The 17,233-nt window shown below is 37.4% G+C and overlaps 1 protein-coding gene across 4 annotated transcripts in view; it reads left to right on the top strand.

Moving 5' to 3' along the window:
- LOC122776078 (voltage-dependent calcium channel subunit alpha-2/delta-4-like) overlaps window positions 1-17,233 on the top strand; it is a 53,409-nt gene that overhangs the window by 14,646 nt on the left and 21,530 nt on the right. For 3 of the 4 annotated variants that reach the window (XM_044036436.1, XM_044036435.1, XM_044036434.1), the window contains 20 exons: window positions 1,251-1,319; window positions 2,035-2,872; window positions 5,025-5,106; window positions 6,936-7,052; window positions 7,810-7,869; window positions 8,657-8,819; window positions 9,228-9,359; window positions 9,532-9,592; window positions 11,273-11,423; window positions 11,565-11,639; window positions 12,084-12,173; window positions 12,285-12,398; window positions 13,443-13,521; window positions 13,602-13,735; window positions 13,965-13,982; window positions 14,947-15,024; window positions 15,672-15,752; window positions 15,970-16,044; window positions 16,198-16,284; window positions 16,409-16,480. In XM_044036436.1, the coding sequence (XP_043892371.1) occupies window positions 2,766-2,872; window positions 5,025-5,106; window positions 6,936-7,052; window positions 7,810-7,869; window positions 8,657-8,819; window positions 9,228-9,359; window positions 9,532-9,592; window positions 11,273-11,423; window positions 11,565-11,639; window positions 12,084-12,173; window positions 12,285-12,398; window positions 13,443-13,521; window positions 13,602-13,735; window positions 13,965-13,982; window positions 14,947-15,024; window positions 15,672-15,752; window positions 15,970-16,044; window positions 16,198-16,284; window positions 16,409-16,480 (1,776 nt within the window). In that variant the 5' untranslated portion in view covers window positions 1,251-1,319; window positions 2,035-2,765. The remainder of the gene's footprint in view (window positions 1-1,250; window positions 1,320-2,034; window positions 2,873-5,024; window positions 5,107-6,935; window positions 7,053-7,809; window positions 7,870-8,656; window positions 8,820-9,227; window positions 9,360-9,531; window positions 9,593-11,272; window positions 11,424-11,564; window positions 11,640-12,083; window positions 12,174-12,284; window positions 12,399-13,442; window positions 13,522-13,601; window positions 13,736-13,964; window positions 13,983-14,946; window positions 15,025-15,671; window positions 15,753-15,969; window positions 16,045-16,197; window positions 16,285-16,408; window positions 16,481-17,233) is intronic. The other variant, XM_044036437.1, reaches the window with a different exon arrangement.

Raw genomic sequence — 17,233 nt, 5'->3', positions numbered from 1 at the left:
GAATGTTTGCATAATCAGAGAAACACTCATGTTTGGACACAGCGTCGTCAGTTCAGTTTTGTACATATGAAATCAGAGCTGAATGTGACTGGACATATTTTGAAGCAGATTAAGTCACATCATTCAGGCCTGAGGTGGATGTGATCAGCACAGTTTTTATTAACATGTTCCATCATCTGAGAAGTTAAAGGTTTTCTGGTTTTTACTTGTTCAGAACATCAACAACCTACTTTACAACCTACTTACTAGTGTGTGAAATAAAACTTTATTAAGATACTCGAGTTGTTCCAGAGGGGAGTTTGTTGAGCTGAAGTTTCGTAAAAGTCTGGACAGTGTGCATGTGTGTAAAACACTAACTGTGTGATTTACTCGCCGCTCTGACACTGAAGCCACACTGTTACTAGATCCTCCCAAGGTCTTGGAACTCACCTCATCAGCACCTTAACAACACACAAGCACATACAGGGTTCTGAGAAGACTCACTGAAGAATGTTCTGGTGCAGGGATTTAGTCAGAGGTCAAAGGTCAACTGATCTCCACGACCAGGGTCATAAAACAAATGAACAAAACTTCACTTTTTTAAATTATTATTTTTTATTTCTGTTCCACAATCTCTGTTCTGATGAAATAGAAAATATCTAATTAAAACATATGCCACATTTGCCACATTCTGTACAAGAATTCATAATTTCTGATTCATTCATGTCACATAATACTTCAGCTATTCAAATTATATTGAATTGAAATATTGATGAAATTCACATTTAAAGGCTTGTGTGTGACATGTCGGTGTTGTTATTTAAAATAATCTTCTTGACTGCAAAGTTGGGGATATTTTCTGAAAGGACATTTTGTTGAACTTTTCAGGATCTTGTGGAATCAAGTAGGACAGCACGTCCTGTCCTGTACATGTGTGTTAAAACTCTAAACACTAGAGGGAGCTGTTGACTAATTATTCTTCAGATGGTACTGTTTCCATGAAGGTGGCCTCAGAGTTGTTTCATCACCGCTGTTCTTTTCTACTTCCATATGATAAACATTTTAGAAATTCAGCTTTTCTTTTAAGTCAGAATAGTGATTCAGGTTAAGTGTCCATCTGTAAAATTACAGTGACCTTGTGAAGTGAGTGATTAGCAGAAGTGAACAGTGTGGGTGTGATCCTGAGAGGGAGGTGCACTCAATCGTCTCTGACCCTCTGATTGATTGATTGATCCCTCTGTGGTTATTCTTGTGTCTCTGATCAATAATAGATGAGGTGTGAGACTATTGCCAGCAGCCCTGTGATCACAGATCTGTGTGATATGTATCAATGTTTTAAGGTAAGAAAACCACAAACCTGAAGGCACCACACAAAAGTACATTTATTGAAATGGTACAACATGATATATTTACATCTCAAAAAGTAATTTTTTTGTAAATCTCAATCAGTGTGACTTTGATGCAGTTAACTGTTGTGTGTATGTTTTATCTACTGCTCATTAAAATACACAGTGGGCAACATGAGATTGTTAAGTTCTTTAATTAAATATGATGGACAGTAGTTATAGTGCAGCTGAATAATGATTGTCTTGCGTTGTGTGCAAAGAGCCTCCAAATATTCATGAATGTGTTGTGATCATGCTGTGATTATGAGCTCTAGTACAAAAACAGACCAACCACCTGTTGTTGCCAGGTGTATGTTCGGCTTTATTAAATTATTTTTTTATTGTTTGAGGGCCACCGTTCACAGTGTCGGTGAAATGTCTTACTCCAACAGACAAAAGCAAATTAAAGAAAATGTGAAAATAAATGTTTTTTGCTTTGATGAACAGGAACTAATTGGGTTTCTATCAGATGAGATCGAAGTTTTGCTCAAGACGTGTGTGCGCATGTGTTTGTGTGTTTTATCCTCATTATGTTAAGTAGTGTGTTATACAGTTATCAGACGACTCAGCCCTACCTCCTCCGTCATAGGACCCCCAAAAGGGGTCGATGAAATGTAAATTAATTTGTCTGAACTCACTCTCTCTCCCTCTCTCTCTGTCTCTTTTTCAGCAGCCAAACTGTGCCTCAGTGTTTTTTCTCTTCTGGCCACTGTGATTGGTCAGAGGAGAATCGGACTCCAGAAATCACTCTAATCCTCTTAGATAAAACAGAGCTCTCATCCAATCCTCTCTCTCCCTCTCTCTCCCTCTTCCTCTCTCTCTCCCTCTCTCCGAGGGGAAGAGATGTTTTAATCCAAGTGGATTATGTTGCAAATTGGGCGACAGTTGAGACGAGTGGCTGCAAATCCTCCTGCAGGTTGCAGGCTTTTTGTCCATCTAAATGTCTGCAAGTTGAAGATATTAACCTACTTTTTGATGGTATTGTTTTCATGTGGGACAAACATTTGGGACCTGGAAGATCCTGGAAGAACCTGGAAGAACCTGGAGCAGGTGCATAGGATCATATGCTACCTCTTAGGACCAGTTTTGTTCAGACCAAGCTTTGTTTTTCCTCCTCATTACTGGTACTGTGTCACTTAAATTAAATTAAATTAAATTAAATTAAATTAAATTAAGTTTTATTGAAGATAATGAGAAGATGCCGGCAGCAGAGCTGGTCCATGCAGACGTGACGGAGGCCATCCAGGGTCAAAAGCCCAATCCTGGGACCATTATCATCTAGTCACTTTAGCCAACATGAGGAAACCATTTCCTACAAGCCCCTTATTATCTTTCATGAGCTGATCCGAGTTAGTGAAACTGCCTCCAAAACTTTACGGAGTCAGATCTGTGAGGAGTTTGATGTCTCAGATTGGAAGCACAATGGAGGTCAGGTCGTTGGTTTTCATTCTGGGATTTTTCTGCCTGTGGATTACAGCTCAGGCTCAGATGAAGATCCCACCAGAGACGTAAGTTACCTCTTCACTTCTTTGGATGCGTTAAGGAATTCCTACTCAGCAAACATTCTCTCACCTCCTGAAGTTTTGTGATCTTGTGATATGGAAAGCCATGAATTGCCCTTTACACACTCACAGAAAATAAAAGCATCATCTCTTAATTCCTGCCACAGCGATAATTTTTGTCTGCTTGAATTAAAAAAATTAAAAAATTTGGCAACTTCTCAAATAACTTGTGGCAAATTTACTCTGTAAAGTACTGATGTACAGTAAAGAAGTAAAGTAAAACTTAGTCACTGAAAACTGTGTAGTGTCAGGGGAAATTGTGCAAAGATAAATGTAAATGTACAGTGCATCGTTTGGCAATTTGGTAAATTAAAATCCTATTTACATTGAGCTGCCACAGCAACCTTCATCAGTGGCTTTGTCAAAACCTGCATTTGGAGATTTGTTGTAGTTTAGGTAGAAATAAATATTCTGTGAGGATTCTTAGTCACCCAGGTCAGGGTTTAAGGGTGGAATAAGGAGCAAATTTACTTCCTTTGTTGTTACAAAAAAAGGTTTCAACTACCATCATGCTAAGAGAGAAACTGGTCCATCCAAATGGCAACAAAAGTAAAGGGTCTATTATACAGGCAAAACACTTTAAAGAGACAATTTAAGTATTTTGCCCAGTGCCATGTTGGTTTTGGGATAGTTAGTTACAATATTTTGAAAAATGGGAGTGGGCCTGACTGAGAGCTTGTCCACTACATATCCATCTTCACCTGTAACACATCTATTAGACAATACTAGCTGTTAATCCTGCAGTGTTCTTTCCCCAATACAAGTCGCGCTTTATCATCTATTTGAATGTAAACAGAACCGTACTTTAGAGACACAACTATTTTAACATCTCAAGAAACGTTTTACTGATGTTGGAAATTGTGTAAGAGGGGGGGAAAAGCTCATTATCTCATCGCTTTAAAAAAATATAAAAATCAGGTTTCAGAAATGTCCACATTGGCTTCAATTTCCAGACTGAGACAGTTGTATATATTGTCTGTGTTCACAACAAGAGGAAGTCCTCTCATTAAAATTTCTTCCTGAAGTTTTTTATATTGAATGAAGTGCATATTTTTTTCCTCTGACTTTCATCTTAATTCACTTAATTCAGGAAAAGGAGTATAAATCCTAAAAACAGATTTTCCCTGAAAGAGCATTGAGCTCGCACAAGCTCCTCTGTATATCGGTTGTGTTGCGTTGCATTGTGTTGTATTATTGTGTTAATGTGAGTTTGTGCAGGACAAACACCTGCAGCCCTCTGCTGTGACCCAGATGAAGGACAGATTATCTAAATCTCTTGCTCTGCACATATTTAATGTCCCTTTTTCTGCCATCACACGCTGCCCCTGCAGACTGTCACCATGGCAGCAAGCAACTAAAATCACAGAAAAGCATCCAACCTGCATACCTACACATACAGTACATTCTTCACTTACAGTTTACAGTGAGAAGAAGTGTAACCATGGTAACATTACTTACTGATATGACTGATGCTGATTACAGTGATCTTCTGACCAAGTGTATCTGTACAAAGTGAGTTTTATGTATATATGTACATCACTTAGGTGAATGAGTTTACTGTATTATATGTATATTATTTATGTTTATTATTCCACTGACAATTCATTGCATTAACAAGGAATTTGGCTCGGTAATTTAGCAACAACTTGAGTCTGAGCATGTTTTCCTATCAGCACTATATATAACAAAAGTATCAAGTGGTCTTCACACTTCTACTATGTGAGGTTATTTTATTTCCTGTTATTTCTGCTGCATTTAGCAGGATATTATAGTTGTTGCTGGTTGTTTTGCTAAATTAAAACCTTAATTTAGCAAAACATCATGGTTAAACTCAAATTAATGAAGGCAATTGTGAAGAGATAAAATCCAAGTATCACATTATTTACATTCAGATACACATAATTAAATATATCTATTTATTTACCCTAAATAACCCCCCAAATGGTAAATAAGTACTGAGTAATATTTGCTATTAAATGCTGCTATTAATGCAGCATTTCTTACTGTCATGTTCTCCACCATACAGTAGGACAATCCTGTCGATTTCTGTAACCTGTAATCTTAAAGTTGGGTAACACTTTTGTCTGTTGGCTTTCAGGGTGCAGCAGTGGGCGACCACTTTCTCCGTTGAACTTCGAGACTTAACCATCCAATACTCTGGCTCTCTGCTGTTGCAGAAGGTAAATGAAGCCTGCACCTGGACATCTAATTTAAGTGATTCTATCAAAGGCAATTTGGGGTCCAGTGTCACATCAACATACACACTAAAGGATGCCAACCCACTGACCTTCTGACCTGTGGATGATCCACTATACTGCAGAGGCCACAACAGCTGAAATGAGAATGTACACAGCTGTGTTGATGCAGAGGGCATATTTATACAAAAGCCTTTGTTCAAGACTAGTTTTTTTGGAACCAGTGGTCAATTCATGTGAATGAAAAAAGAAAAGAGGAGCTCAAACTAGTCCAACCATGAGCAAATGGTTGGACTGGTTGTGTTTAAATGTGACTGCATTTGTGTATGAGAGAAAAAACACCCCCCACACAGACACACACACACACACATACAGGGATCATGGTAATTCCCAGATTGAGGACCGAGCCCTCTTTACTGGCGTCAGGATTTGTGGCGCGTTCTGATTTTAGACATCTATCCATTTACCTCTCAGATTTAGATTTGTCAGATGCAGCATGCAGTGTGTCTGCACACAAACAAACAAACCGTGGACCATGGTAAGAACACCTTAGACCCACCCTAAAATAACTTGTTTAACGGACAGTCTTAATAAGGAGGGAATAAATAAAAAGTAATACTATTGTGTAACTCATTTGAGCTAAAAGTACAGCTGGCATACACCAGTCTTAACATTTGCTATTTGGTTTGAACCAAGTGTATTTTTATCCGCTCAGAAATGGTGCTACTGTCATACAGTGCAACATTTAGCTCAATACCTGAGGGGATACTTCAAAAGATTATATGAGTGACAGCATTGTTAAATCCAAAGTACATGTTAATCTCTGACTCTAACTCTCTTCTTTCTTTCTTTTAATCAGAAAAGCTCAATAAACTTCTTTTTAATCAGGCTTTTAGTTAGACTATAGTTCTTATTGTTTTATTCTTTTTATTGTGTTTTTTGTTTAAACAAACCTAGGTGTTTACCCTGTCATTAGTTTATGAATTTTACTTGTATCGCCCTGTGAAGCACTTTGTGATTCCATATCTGTGAAAGGTGCTATAAATACACAACTTACAGCTCACTTTCACCTATACGATACAATACTACACTATGCTACACATAGATTACCAACAATACAACAGTACAAGGACATAACAATTCAAAGTAAAAATATAGAATAATAATGCAATGCTTTACATAATTTCTGTTTTGCAAAGACCAAACGTGACGTTCCACGTGAAACAAGCAACCCATAATGTTTGATACACTCATAACATTTCTCTGGACCTTTTGAAACGTTGACGTCATGAACAAATAAAGTTAGTTTGTGTGATTTGTAGACTGATTGAATCGGTAGAAAAGTACTTCACAGATGTTTAGCTCTATTCAGCTCAGTAAGTGGGTTGCTTGGACTAATTGGAATTAGTGAGAGAATTAATTGAGTGATTCAGAGTGTAAATAACCAGACTGGACTGTTCCTCATCGCTCTCAGCCGTCTGATCCGCCTCAAGCCTCTTGATCTGGTAAAATTGACCTGATAACCTAACTGGAAAAAAAAAAAACCCACAGCGACTGATTTAATCTGAGAGTGAATCTCACAGTCTGATATAGAAAATAAACAAGTCAACCAAAAGTAAATTTTTGCTGTCTCATCAGTCAGTCAATCATAACAAGATGTTTAACATTCTCCACTCACAAAAATGAACGATACAATAAAATAAATGTGTTGAATTCAATGAGACAAACGGTTGTGTTTTTTTCTATTTAAAAAGGGTTATATTTGAAGCCATCTTTCAAAGTGTAAAACCGTTTTTTTGTTTGTTTTTTCTCAGAAACTGAAGGATGTGGAGTCAGTCATAAAGATTGTGGAGCTGGAAGGAAGTGAACTGGTGAAGGATTTTTCTGATGAAATTGAACGAATGTTGGGAAGTAAGATGAAATCCGTAAAGGTGAGTATGTGGAAAGTAACTTCTCGTCGATTTCAGGTCGTTGTATCTTCAAGAGTCTAGATACATGACATTTGTTGAAGCTCACATTTCTTGTCTCATCCAAGAGTCTTCTTCAGTTCTGGAGGAAGCTACAGTCTGTATAACAAAGGATAGTTGCATGCCACAGTTTCTGAACAGTGTTTTAAATTACCATTACATCCTTCCTTTATATTTGTTACTGTAAAAATGACTTGAAAAGATTATTTATTGTGATGAACAGACAAAGTTTAATCTCATTGGCTATACCTATTCCTTCCTATTTGCAAACCGGCCGGGAGATTTATATCACTTACATGCCTGGAGATTTACAGGTGTTGCTAATCTTTATGCTAAGCTAAGATAAGGTAACCTCAGCTAATCTTACCAGTTTTGTACCATGATGTGTTGTCTTTGACCACAGTCAGAGGCATTATCTTTATACCCACATGTTTTCATATCTCCCTCAAAGCATTTGTTTTTGCTCCAAGTCTTTTTATTGATATTTATACATAGAGTGATAATGTACATAAATTCAGTAGCATGGGTAAACAGAAACAATATAAAAGTATAAACATCATACCCCGCCCCTGCAACGATATTACTGTACCATTCAACAGCCTAGTATTGATCTTGTATGCAATCCCTTATCCCAAAGTGTATTTTAGACCCTTCTGTGTGCTGTGTGTTCTGATGTATTGATAGAGATTTTGATGTTTTTCTTCTGTGTTTCTTGTTTTAGAGATTAGCCGAGGCAGCAGAAGATGCTGACCTGTACCATGACTTCAACGTTTCTCTAAAGGTTGGTAAAAAAGAGCAAGTTAATGTATTCATTTATAAGGTGAAAAAGAGCAAGTTAATGTATTCATTTATAAGGTGAAATGTCAATTGTTTTAAAGTTGATATAAGAATAGGAAGGTGAAATTAATATTCAGTTTCAAGTAAACAGTGCATTAAGTTACTCATTTTGACTGACCAACCCACAGAATAGAATAGAAAGCTTTTATAGTCATTGCACAATATTGTCTAGAAATCATCAATATTTGTGCAAAAATATAAAATTAAAATTAAATATTATAAACATAGAAATAAGACAAAAATGAGTGAGTATAAAATAATTGATTACTACTACTGACAATACTGATATTAAAAGTGCCAATGTGCATGAAATGTATAAATACAGTGTCTGACTATTGCAAATGACCCTTGTTGCACTGAGGAAGCCAGAGGTAAAGAAGTAAGATAATTGAAAGAATAAGTTTCAGAAGTCAGCTGCATATCTGGCTAATTAATGTATTCATTTAATATGGTATCCTGACCCTATATTTTTCCCACCATGCTTTATAAATACCTAATACTTGGCTCAATGTAACCAGGTGTCATTTCATTTCAAGGTTTTAGGGATGAATTATTGCACCAACTTCCTGTAATCTCTTCAGTTGGTCTAGGGGATTTATGTAAACAGTGATGATAATTGTCAATATCCACTTTTTCCAGAAAAGCTAAGGCTATTCTAGCAGTTTCTCAAAGTGCTAGTGTTATTATGGATGAAACAAAAGAGCTGATGTCCACCACCTGTCTCCTTTCAGTTTGATTACTTCAATTCCATGCTGATCAATACAGCGGATGAGGACGGAAACTACATTGAACTGGGTGGGGAGTTTTCACTGGAGGAGAACGAACATTTTAACAACCTGCAGGTGAACACACTTCAGAGCGACATCCAGATCCCCACCAACGTCTACAACAAAGGTCAGAGGTCAATGTGTCATGAGTTTCTATTTGCATTTCTACTATAGGTGTACCGTGTCAGTGGCTGTCAAAAACGTTCTTATAAGACAACAACATGTAAAAAGAACAATATAAAAAAAAAAGAACAATATAACAACTTTACACCACCCAGGCCTCTTCACTGCCTGTTTTTAATGCATCTTTCTTCCCTTAGCATTTAACACAGCGTGCTATGTTGCTTACATAGTATTATTTGTAACGTATTTATATGTTTTATTATCATTTACGGATTTTAATGTTGTTGGAAAGCACTTTTTCCAACCGTGGTGTTTTTGAAAACGCTTTATAAATAAAGCTGATGTCCTTGGAAAGTGAAGGACCCTGGATCTAAAATAAATGTATAACTTCATCTGTGTTTTCTGCGTGAAGATCCCACCATCCTTAACGCCATCTACAACTCAGAGGCATTAAACGACGTCTTCATCGGTAACTTCCAGAAAGATCCTACACTCACATGGCAGTACTTTGGCAGCTCTAGTGGCTTCTTCAGAATCTACCCTGGTAGGTTTATGTATATCTTACCTAAAGGTTACCTAAATAATGTTAGGTTGTGTTTAATATACAACCGTTTACAATAGTTACAGTGAGTTACTGTATGTAAGTGTTATCAAATGTCTTTGATTGGTGAATAATTCTAATGAAAAGTGAGCTGACTACATGTTTCCTCCGTCAGGTATTAAATGGACTCCAGACTCCAACGGTGTGGCAGCTTTTGACTGCAGGAACAGAAACTGGTGAGTTCTGACCTCAAACAGGCCGTTATATCTAAATATCAATATTGGATGACTGTGTCGAAGTCACATACACTCACAGAAGAACATGAAAGTAGCAGAGCAGTAAATATTGTTGAAATTTATGAATGATTTTACCTGATTTCCTCTGCTGTAAAACTTGAAAGTAAACTTTCATCCTTCACACACATTTTGGGAAAGTCATCCTAAATTGGAGTTTCTTTAAGCCAAGCTGGCAGACACTTCAGCTTATCTGCTGACCAATTTGAAGCCACTGAATTAACTTTGTTACCTGATATGGATTACATGAAATACGTATCTAGTCTGCTGTTAATACTGGGACAGATGGTTTGCTAAGTTTAGCCTGTTATTAAAGTCAACTCACCAGCAGTAGTGGAACAGACACATTACATCCAGTAATAACGAAGGTTTAAGCATTATTGTGAATTTTCTTTCTCAACATTATCATGAGTGGCTCTTCAGTTTACAGAGTTACAATTTGGGGCATTACAAGCAAGGATTTTATCTCTTTGAAAAATATAATACACTATATACTGGATACAATAATACCAAGAAGTTTCTCTTGTATAATACAGTCATACTGTCAATTAGGGAAACACCTGTGCAAACATGATAGAATAGAATAGAGCAATTTTCAATGTAGGGATACTGTGTTTATAGGCTTTTATGTTATTTTATTTTCCCTGCCTTGAATGGGACCTTTAAACGTCCAGTTTGATTCAATCTGAGGCGGTCATGTTGCTGGCTGTGTGTCGGCTGAGCATCGACCAGCCGTAGCCCTGATCCTCTGCAAAAGACGATAAGCTGCTCCTTAGCCAGGTCAGCTGGGCCCACATGGCACCATATGCGACTTTTCATGCATTTCTAAATAATACAGAGAGCTGCATATGGCATTGAAGGCGTTGTCACACCACATTACAGCAGCTGAGCTGCAAAAGCTGCTGCATGCACCTGCCGAGACGCCCAAACTGAAACTCTTAGACTGACAGGAGACTTTCTCATTCTTATGAGAAACAATGAAAGTAAAAAACGTGTGTCAATGTTGGTCAAATTAAAATGATTATTCATGTAGATATTATATCAAAGATTAGCTAGATTAGAATAGTTAAAGAAACAGCTGTGTCCATGTAAGTTTCCTCTGTATTTCACTGGATTCAATGGATTAGACTATAATCATATAATCAGAGGTAATAACTATTAATAAATAATTTTATTACTAGCGTTAATTCTTTTTTTAAAGCACAGCACAGACACTCTGATTATGAAGACAGTCTGGACTTATATTAGATCATATACTGTAAATATGCTTTTCATTGAGAGGGAGGTCTTTTGGTAGTTGTTCATTTCTAATTAAAACCAACTGTAATAAATAATGAATTCCAGGACAGTTTTCTTATGACTTCTCTGTTTTGATTTTCTTCCAGAGTTGATTTCTTGAAGCTCAGTTAATGTTATGGCTGTTAAAATGTCTATCTATGTCTAATATCTATATGTCAACTTACTATTAAAACCTAGTACCAGCTTAATTACAATATGCAAAACGTTTACTTTCTAACCAATTCTACTCTATCCTATTATTCCAATAATGCCCTATAACTGCAACCAAATGTTGTCTTAAAATAAAGAATATGGTGTAATAATGACTGAATGATCTGTGTGCAGGTATATCCAGGCAGCCACATCGCCAAAGGACATCGTCATCATGGTGGACATCAGCGGTAGCATGAAGGGGCTAAAGATGACCATCGCCAAACACACCATCAACACCATCCTGGACACTCTGGGCGAGAACGACTTTGTCAACGTCATCGCTGTGAGAACTACACACACTTAAAGGGATATTCCACCAAAAAAGGATTACATTACTGTCGGATTTACTGAGTATTATTTAATGACAGTGTAAAAAAACAGCCCCAGTATTGTTACTGTTTTTTACTCATGATCTCTGTCACAGTATACCGACTACATTCGTTATGTGGAGCCGTGCTTCAAAGGGACTCTAGTCCAGGCCGACTTGGACAACAGAGAGGTAAGAACATTATCTGCTTCATGGAGGCTTAAAGAGCTGAGGAGGCAACTTAACAAACATTACACACACAGGTACACACGGGGGGGGGAGAGAGCAATACCCTCATTATCAAATTAACCTCTTGGCCTAATTCTTCCACTGACTTTTAGAAACCATGACGCGTGAAACTGGTGTTTTGTGTTGAAACAGTCTTTTTAGGACCAGCTTGACTTCCAGGTATTTAGACTGTGGACATAATTTGGAAAGTGTTCATGTCTCACGTCTAGGGTAAAGTGGCACTTGCCAAACTTGCCAAGCAGCTCTATCAGATTTCCAAAGTATGTCTCAAGACATTTGCAAATAGATCTACCTAAATTAACTATAGGTAGGTACATGGCTGGATGTAAAACAGAAGATGATACAATTGTCTTTACATTGGAGTTTGTTGATCTCTTTCCTTCTCAGCACTTTAAGCTGCTGGTGGAAGAGCTGCACGTTAAAGGGGAAGCAAAGATCAAGAATGCCATGAAGGAAGCCTTCAAAATCCTCAATGAGGTTTGTGTCCTGTTCAACCAAAGTACAGTATATCCAAGTAGAGAAGAAGAGTTTTCATTCTGAATTACAATGGTGTACTGTGTGTGTCTGTGTGCGTGTGCGTGTGTGTAGGCCAGGGGGAATGGACAAGGCAGCATGTGTAACCAAGCCATCATGCTGATCACAGACGGAGCCATGGAGGACTTTGAGTCTGTGTTTGAGGAGTTCAACTGGCCTGACCGCAGGGTGAGGATAATGGCAGAAGCCTTAAATCTCTGATCTGTTCCGTACTTGGATAAGTCTTTTGTTATATTATAGTAATGAGAGGGCCAACAGTCTGAACCTGCAGGGGGCTGTGTCACCTTTTATTTAAACAATTTGGGACATGATAATAGTGCTCTTTATTTACAATCCTCTGTCTTTGACTGGCCTAACTTTGTGGTTAAAATATGGTGTTGTAAATTTAATTAAATTAATTAATTAATTAATTTAATTAATAATTAAAAACTAAACATAATTTAGTTTAATTTGTTGTACAAATATTCATAGCCATTCGAGAGAGAATGTGGCCATGAAAATTTGTCTCAAAGCGATGGAAAGTCATTGGCAAAAATAGGCATGAACCCTGTTGTGAACACTGTAACAAATGTCATTGCTGTTATTTTAAATTATGACTATTCACCCCCTCCTCTGTGCAAACAAATGACCAAACCCTACTGGTGTTAAAGTGTGGTTGAAGATTATGTTATATACTGAAACATATCCAACTCCCTTATGCTCAACTAATGTAAACACAAAATATGTCCTCAGTGGCTCCCCTTTTCAGCCTGCAGCTGTTTTGTTTCGGTTCATTTTCATGCTAAAATGCTGCAGCTGTGTAGACCAGTGATGTTTGAATGAACGCCAGCAAGTCAGAGATCAAAGATAAGCTGCACACGTAGTTCACCAAGTAGCTAGACTTGAAGCCTCCATCCAAAAATTGTGAGAATGTGGAGCTTCTACAGCAAGAGCGAGTTCCTTGGAGAGAACTACTGTTTCCTAATACCCTCAGACGTTGATGAAGAAAAAATGGATTTAAATGTAGATGTAGAACAACATCTGCAAAACCCTTGTAGTCACATACCATCAGGGTTAGTTCTGTTATCTGTGTTTTTATGATTTCACTTTGTAGCTAATTCTTAATAAGGAATTATTTCATATTCAACTCTACATGGAAACAGCAAAATAGGCCAAAAATACACAACACAGAGAGTTGAAAAAGGGTGTAAACACGTATGTTTGTTTGTTTAGGTCAGAGTTTTCACCTACCTGATCGGCAGAGAGATGACCTTCGCTCAGAACACCAAATGGATCGCCTGCAACAATAAAGGTCAACCATCAGTGTGTTAGTGTGCTCACTTGTTTTAGTGTTCATGCATGCATTGATTTCTTTCTGTCTGTGTTTCTCAGGTTACTACACCCACATCTCCACGCTGGCCGATGTGCAGGAGAACGTGATGGAGTACCTACATGTGCTCAGCCGACCGATGGTCATTAACCACGACCATGACATAATCTGGACAGAAGCCTACATGGACACTGTGGTGAGACAAAGCAGCCAGCTTCAAGGGACTGCCTCAATATTCATGCCAGAAATATGAAAATATGATGTATAAGTTTTTCCTTTGCCATGATCTGCTCCTTTAATTCCTCATACTGCACAGTAATCCTCATCTTCATCATCACCATTGTTCATTTTCATCTGTGTTCCTCCTTGTGTCTCTGCTCATTCACCTATGATCCACTGCGCCTCCCCCGTCATCGCTGTGACAGCTTCCTAATACAAAGGAGGTAACAAAGCCAAAGCTGTAGTTTTAGACAAACTGTCACTCTTTAATCTTTTGGATTTAAGCTGAGTTTGTTTGGCTGCACATTCCCCAAAATATTTAAATATGGTTTCAATACTTTTCATACTGAGATAAGTATCTGATAAAAAAAATGGACATGTTTTAGTTTGAAGCTTTAGATTATGTAGACAGTGAGTGTACAGAGCTGGGTGATGCACACAATGTTGCTCCTGCTGCACATCATCAACAAACTTAAATCCCAAAAATGTGTCCCACCTCATACATTTACAGCTTTGAAAGTAAACAAAGCTAATAAAAGACAGTGTCTCATTGTACCGACCTACAGGTTTAACTGGCATTGTGTGGACTTTATAACCATTTGCCTTCAAATATGGGTTTTAGATTAGGCTGCAAAATGAATCCACAAAGGAAAAAAAAATATGACAAAGATAAACAAAAAAAAGAAAAAATGTATTTATTAAATTTGGCTTGTGTTGTAGAATACCACTGTCACTACATTTCCCAAACTGTCCTCACCCACAGGTTAAGAACCTCTGCTTTAGATTGTGGTAATAATACTACATTCTCCAAAGGGTGTTTAGATTCACTGCTGAAGTCCTATGATGCCACCTGGAGCTTAACCTCAGTAGCTGCGTTCACATCATCATCAGGATTACATTTGTCCGTAGATTAAGAAGAGAACAGGCTACTGTTCACTGCTTTTTTTTTAAATGAAGCATGAAATAGGAAACCTAAACAAAATCAGGTATGATATCCACACATAGGATATAGTCTTGTATTATACACTTATGTCAGTAGATGTCCCTGCAGGGTAAAATTATACTGTTTGCACCAACATTTTAAACATCTATCTTTTTATCGATCCATCCGTTTTATTGGATGTGTATTTTGTTTTTTTTATTAAACATAATTGGTAATGTATTAATTTTTTATTTTTTTTGTCTCAGCTCTTTAACACCAAAGCTCAGAGTTTGCTGCTGATGACTTCTGTGGCCATGCCAGTTTTCAGCAAGAAGAAGGAGACGGTCAGTGTCTAAGAATGAAGTGTACCCAGTATGTGTCAGTAACTGCAATCACAAAGTATTTGACTTTCTCTTGATCCCTTCGTAGTTCTGGATTTAGGCCGACTAATTCAGTGCCATTTAAATATTTTTTTTAAATAAAACTTTAAAATGTGTAAAAATATGTTTGCAGAAATTAAAGACAGAGTGTAATTGCATTTTACAAAGTCAACAAACAGCCCTACCTTTATCCATATGCACTTAGATGTGTCCATATACCATATGCAGTTAAATCTCAAGTGACAACAAGTTGAGCAGCTTTTTTTTATTTAAATATTGTGTACAAGAGAGGAAGAGGAAGAAATGTAAATACATATAGACTTCGGAAAAAATAATAACTGATACAAGAGTGGAAAGTTATATGGTAAAAAAATAAAAAGTCCATAAGAGCTTGGTGTGTTGCAAGACAGTAGTCAATTAAAACACAAAGTACTTTCAAAGTAATTTCTAATTTTGTGTTTCTTTCTTTAAAATTTAAAGCATTAACATGCAGATTGACCTTGATCAAGCTTACTGTTGATATAAATGTTAAAGAATATCATGATGACACATTACAAAGTCTTTCAGAATCGAAGTGTGAAGACTTTGCATGTATTGTCTCCTCCCTCCAGCTGTCCCATGGGATCCTGCTGGGTGTAGTTGGCACAGACGTCCCGCTACTGGAGGTGATGAAGCTGGCACCCAGATACATGGTGAGCTGAGACCTCATGGCTCAGGAAATATGTTCTTTGTTTGTATTACTTTATTTCTTTTGTCTACTAGATTTTCATCCAATGAAATCTGAGTTTTAAACCGTGTTATATCCTCATCATGTTGGAATTTAATTACATTAAATTCAGTGCGTGAACTTACTCTTTACCAAAATAGCATATTTAGAGGTTAGCCTTCAGGATTTTTTCTTCTTCTCAGCTGGGAGCACATGGATATGCCTTCCTTATCACCAATAACGGTTACATCTTGGCTCACCCTGACCTTCGACCTCTGGTGAGTTCAGTCACTGCATTGGCCAGAAATAGCTCAAGGGCCTTAGAGCAGCAGATCAACATTCAGCCCTGGACCCACTTTTTAAGTATTGCAGTATACCAGATGGGGTCCACTAGGTCCACTAAAGGGAAAGTATTTCCCTCTGTCCTGCAGTATAAAGATGGAAAGAAGCTGAAGCCCAAGCCAAACTACAACAGTGTGGATCTGTCTGAGGTGGAGTGGGAGGACACAGATGAGACGGTAAAGAAGTCTGCCAAACATTGTTTACTGTAAATGAAAACTGCAAACAAATCTGTGTAGTTCTCATTATGTCAACACAAGGTGGGAATGGGTTTGACTAATATGACTGTTCTTGTGCATTCAGCTGAGAACAGCCATGGTTAAAGGACAGACTGGCAGCATGACCCTGAACATCAGAGCATCTGTGGACAAAGGGGTGAGGAAGACATTACCTTTTTCTTTTTTTTAGGAATTCTTCATAGAAAACTCTAAATAATGTTTTGTTTGTTTCACAACAAGTCCTGATTTTCAAAACATATGGATGATAAAAAAACACATTCAATTCATGGAAAACACAAACAAGAAAATATTGTTAAGAAAAGCAAAATGGTATCTTCCGGGGTTTTTTTATTTAATATGTTTTTATTATTCTTTATCATCACAGTGACAAGCATTCATTTCTCGCATACTAGTGTGTTGTATTGTCTTAAAATTACACAGATACAACACATATGCTGTGTTGAAGTTAGAAATACCTGTAGTTTTCCCCCTTGGTCAGTAGGTGGCAGTGATGTTCTTGTTGATGATGTTGCAGGCCTTTCACTGGCTGCAATTTTGTAATGCCGTCAAGTTGTACCCGACACTTGTTTCTCTGTGGTCAAACTATTCACATTCAATTTTAACATTGAACCAATGATTCAAGCTGACTTGAAATTCCTCTAAAACTGTACTGTAAAAATATCTGATATCCAGTATGCTAGTAGATATCAATGTGCTGAACACAACATTATTATCAGTCTTGTTAAGAACTAGAAACAGAGAAACAACGCTGTCAGCGTTTTATTTAGTAAACTGAGTTTCATTATGCGTAGAAATCAGCGTGATTCATTGGTTCGCAGGCTTTTTACTGTTATGTTCTTCCTTGTGAGGAGGGCGTTAAAAGTCAGCGTCAGATAGTTTGGCCATGGAG

The sequence above is a fragment of the Solea senegalensis genome, linkage group LG10 (assembly GCF_019176455.1).
Source record: "Solea senegalensis isolate Sse05_10M linkage group LG10, IFAPA_SoseM_1, whole genome shotgun sequence".
Lineage (NCBI taxonomy): Eukaryota > Metazoa > Chordata > Actinopteri > Pleuronectiformes > Soleidae > Solea > Solea senegalensis.
Note: the sequence above shows the minus strand (reverse complement) of the source record. Positions and strands in the feature narration are given on the sequence as shown.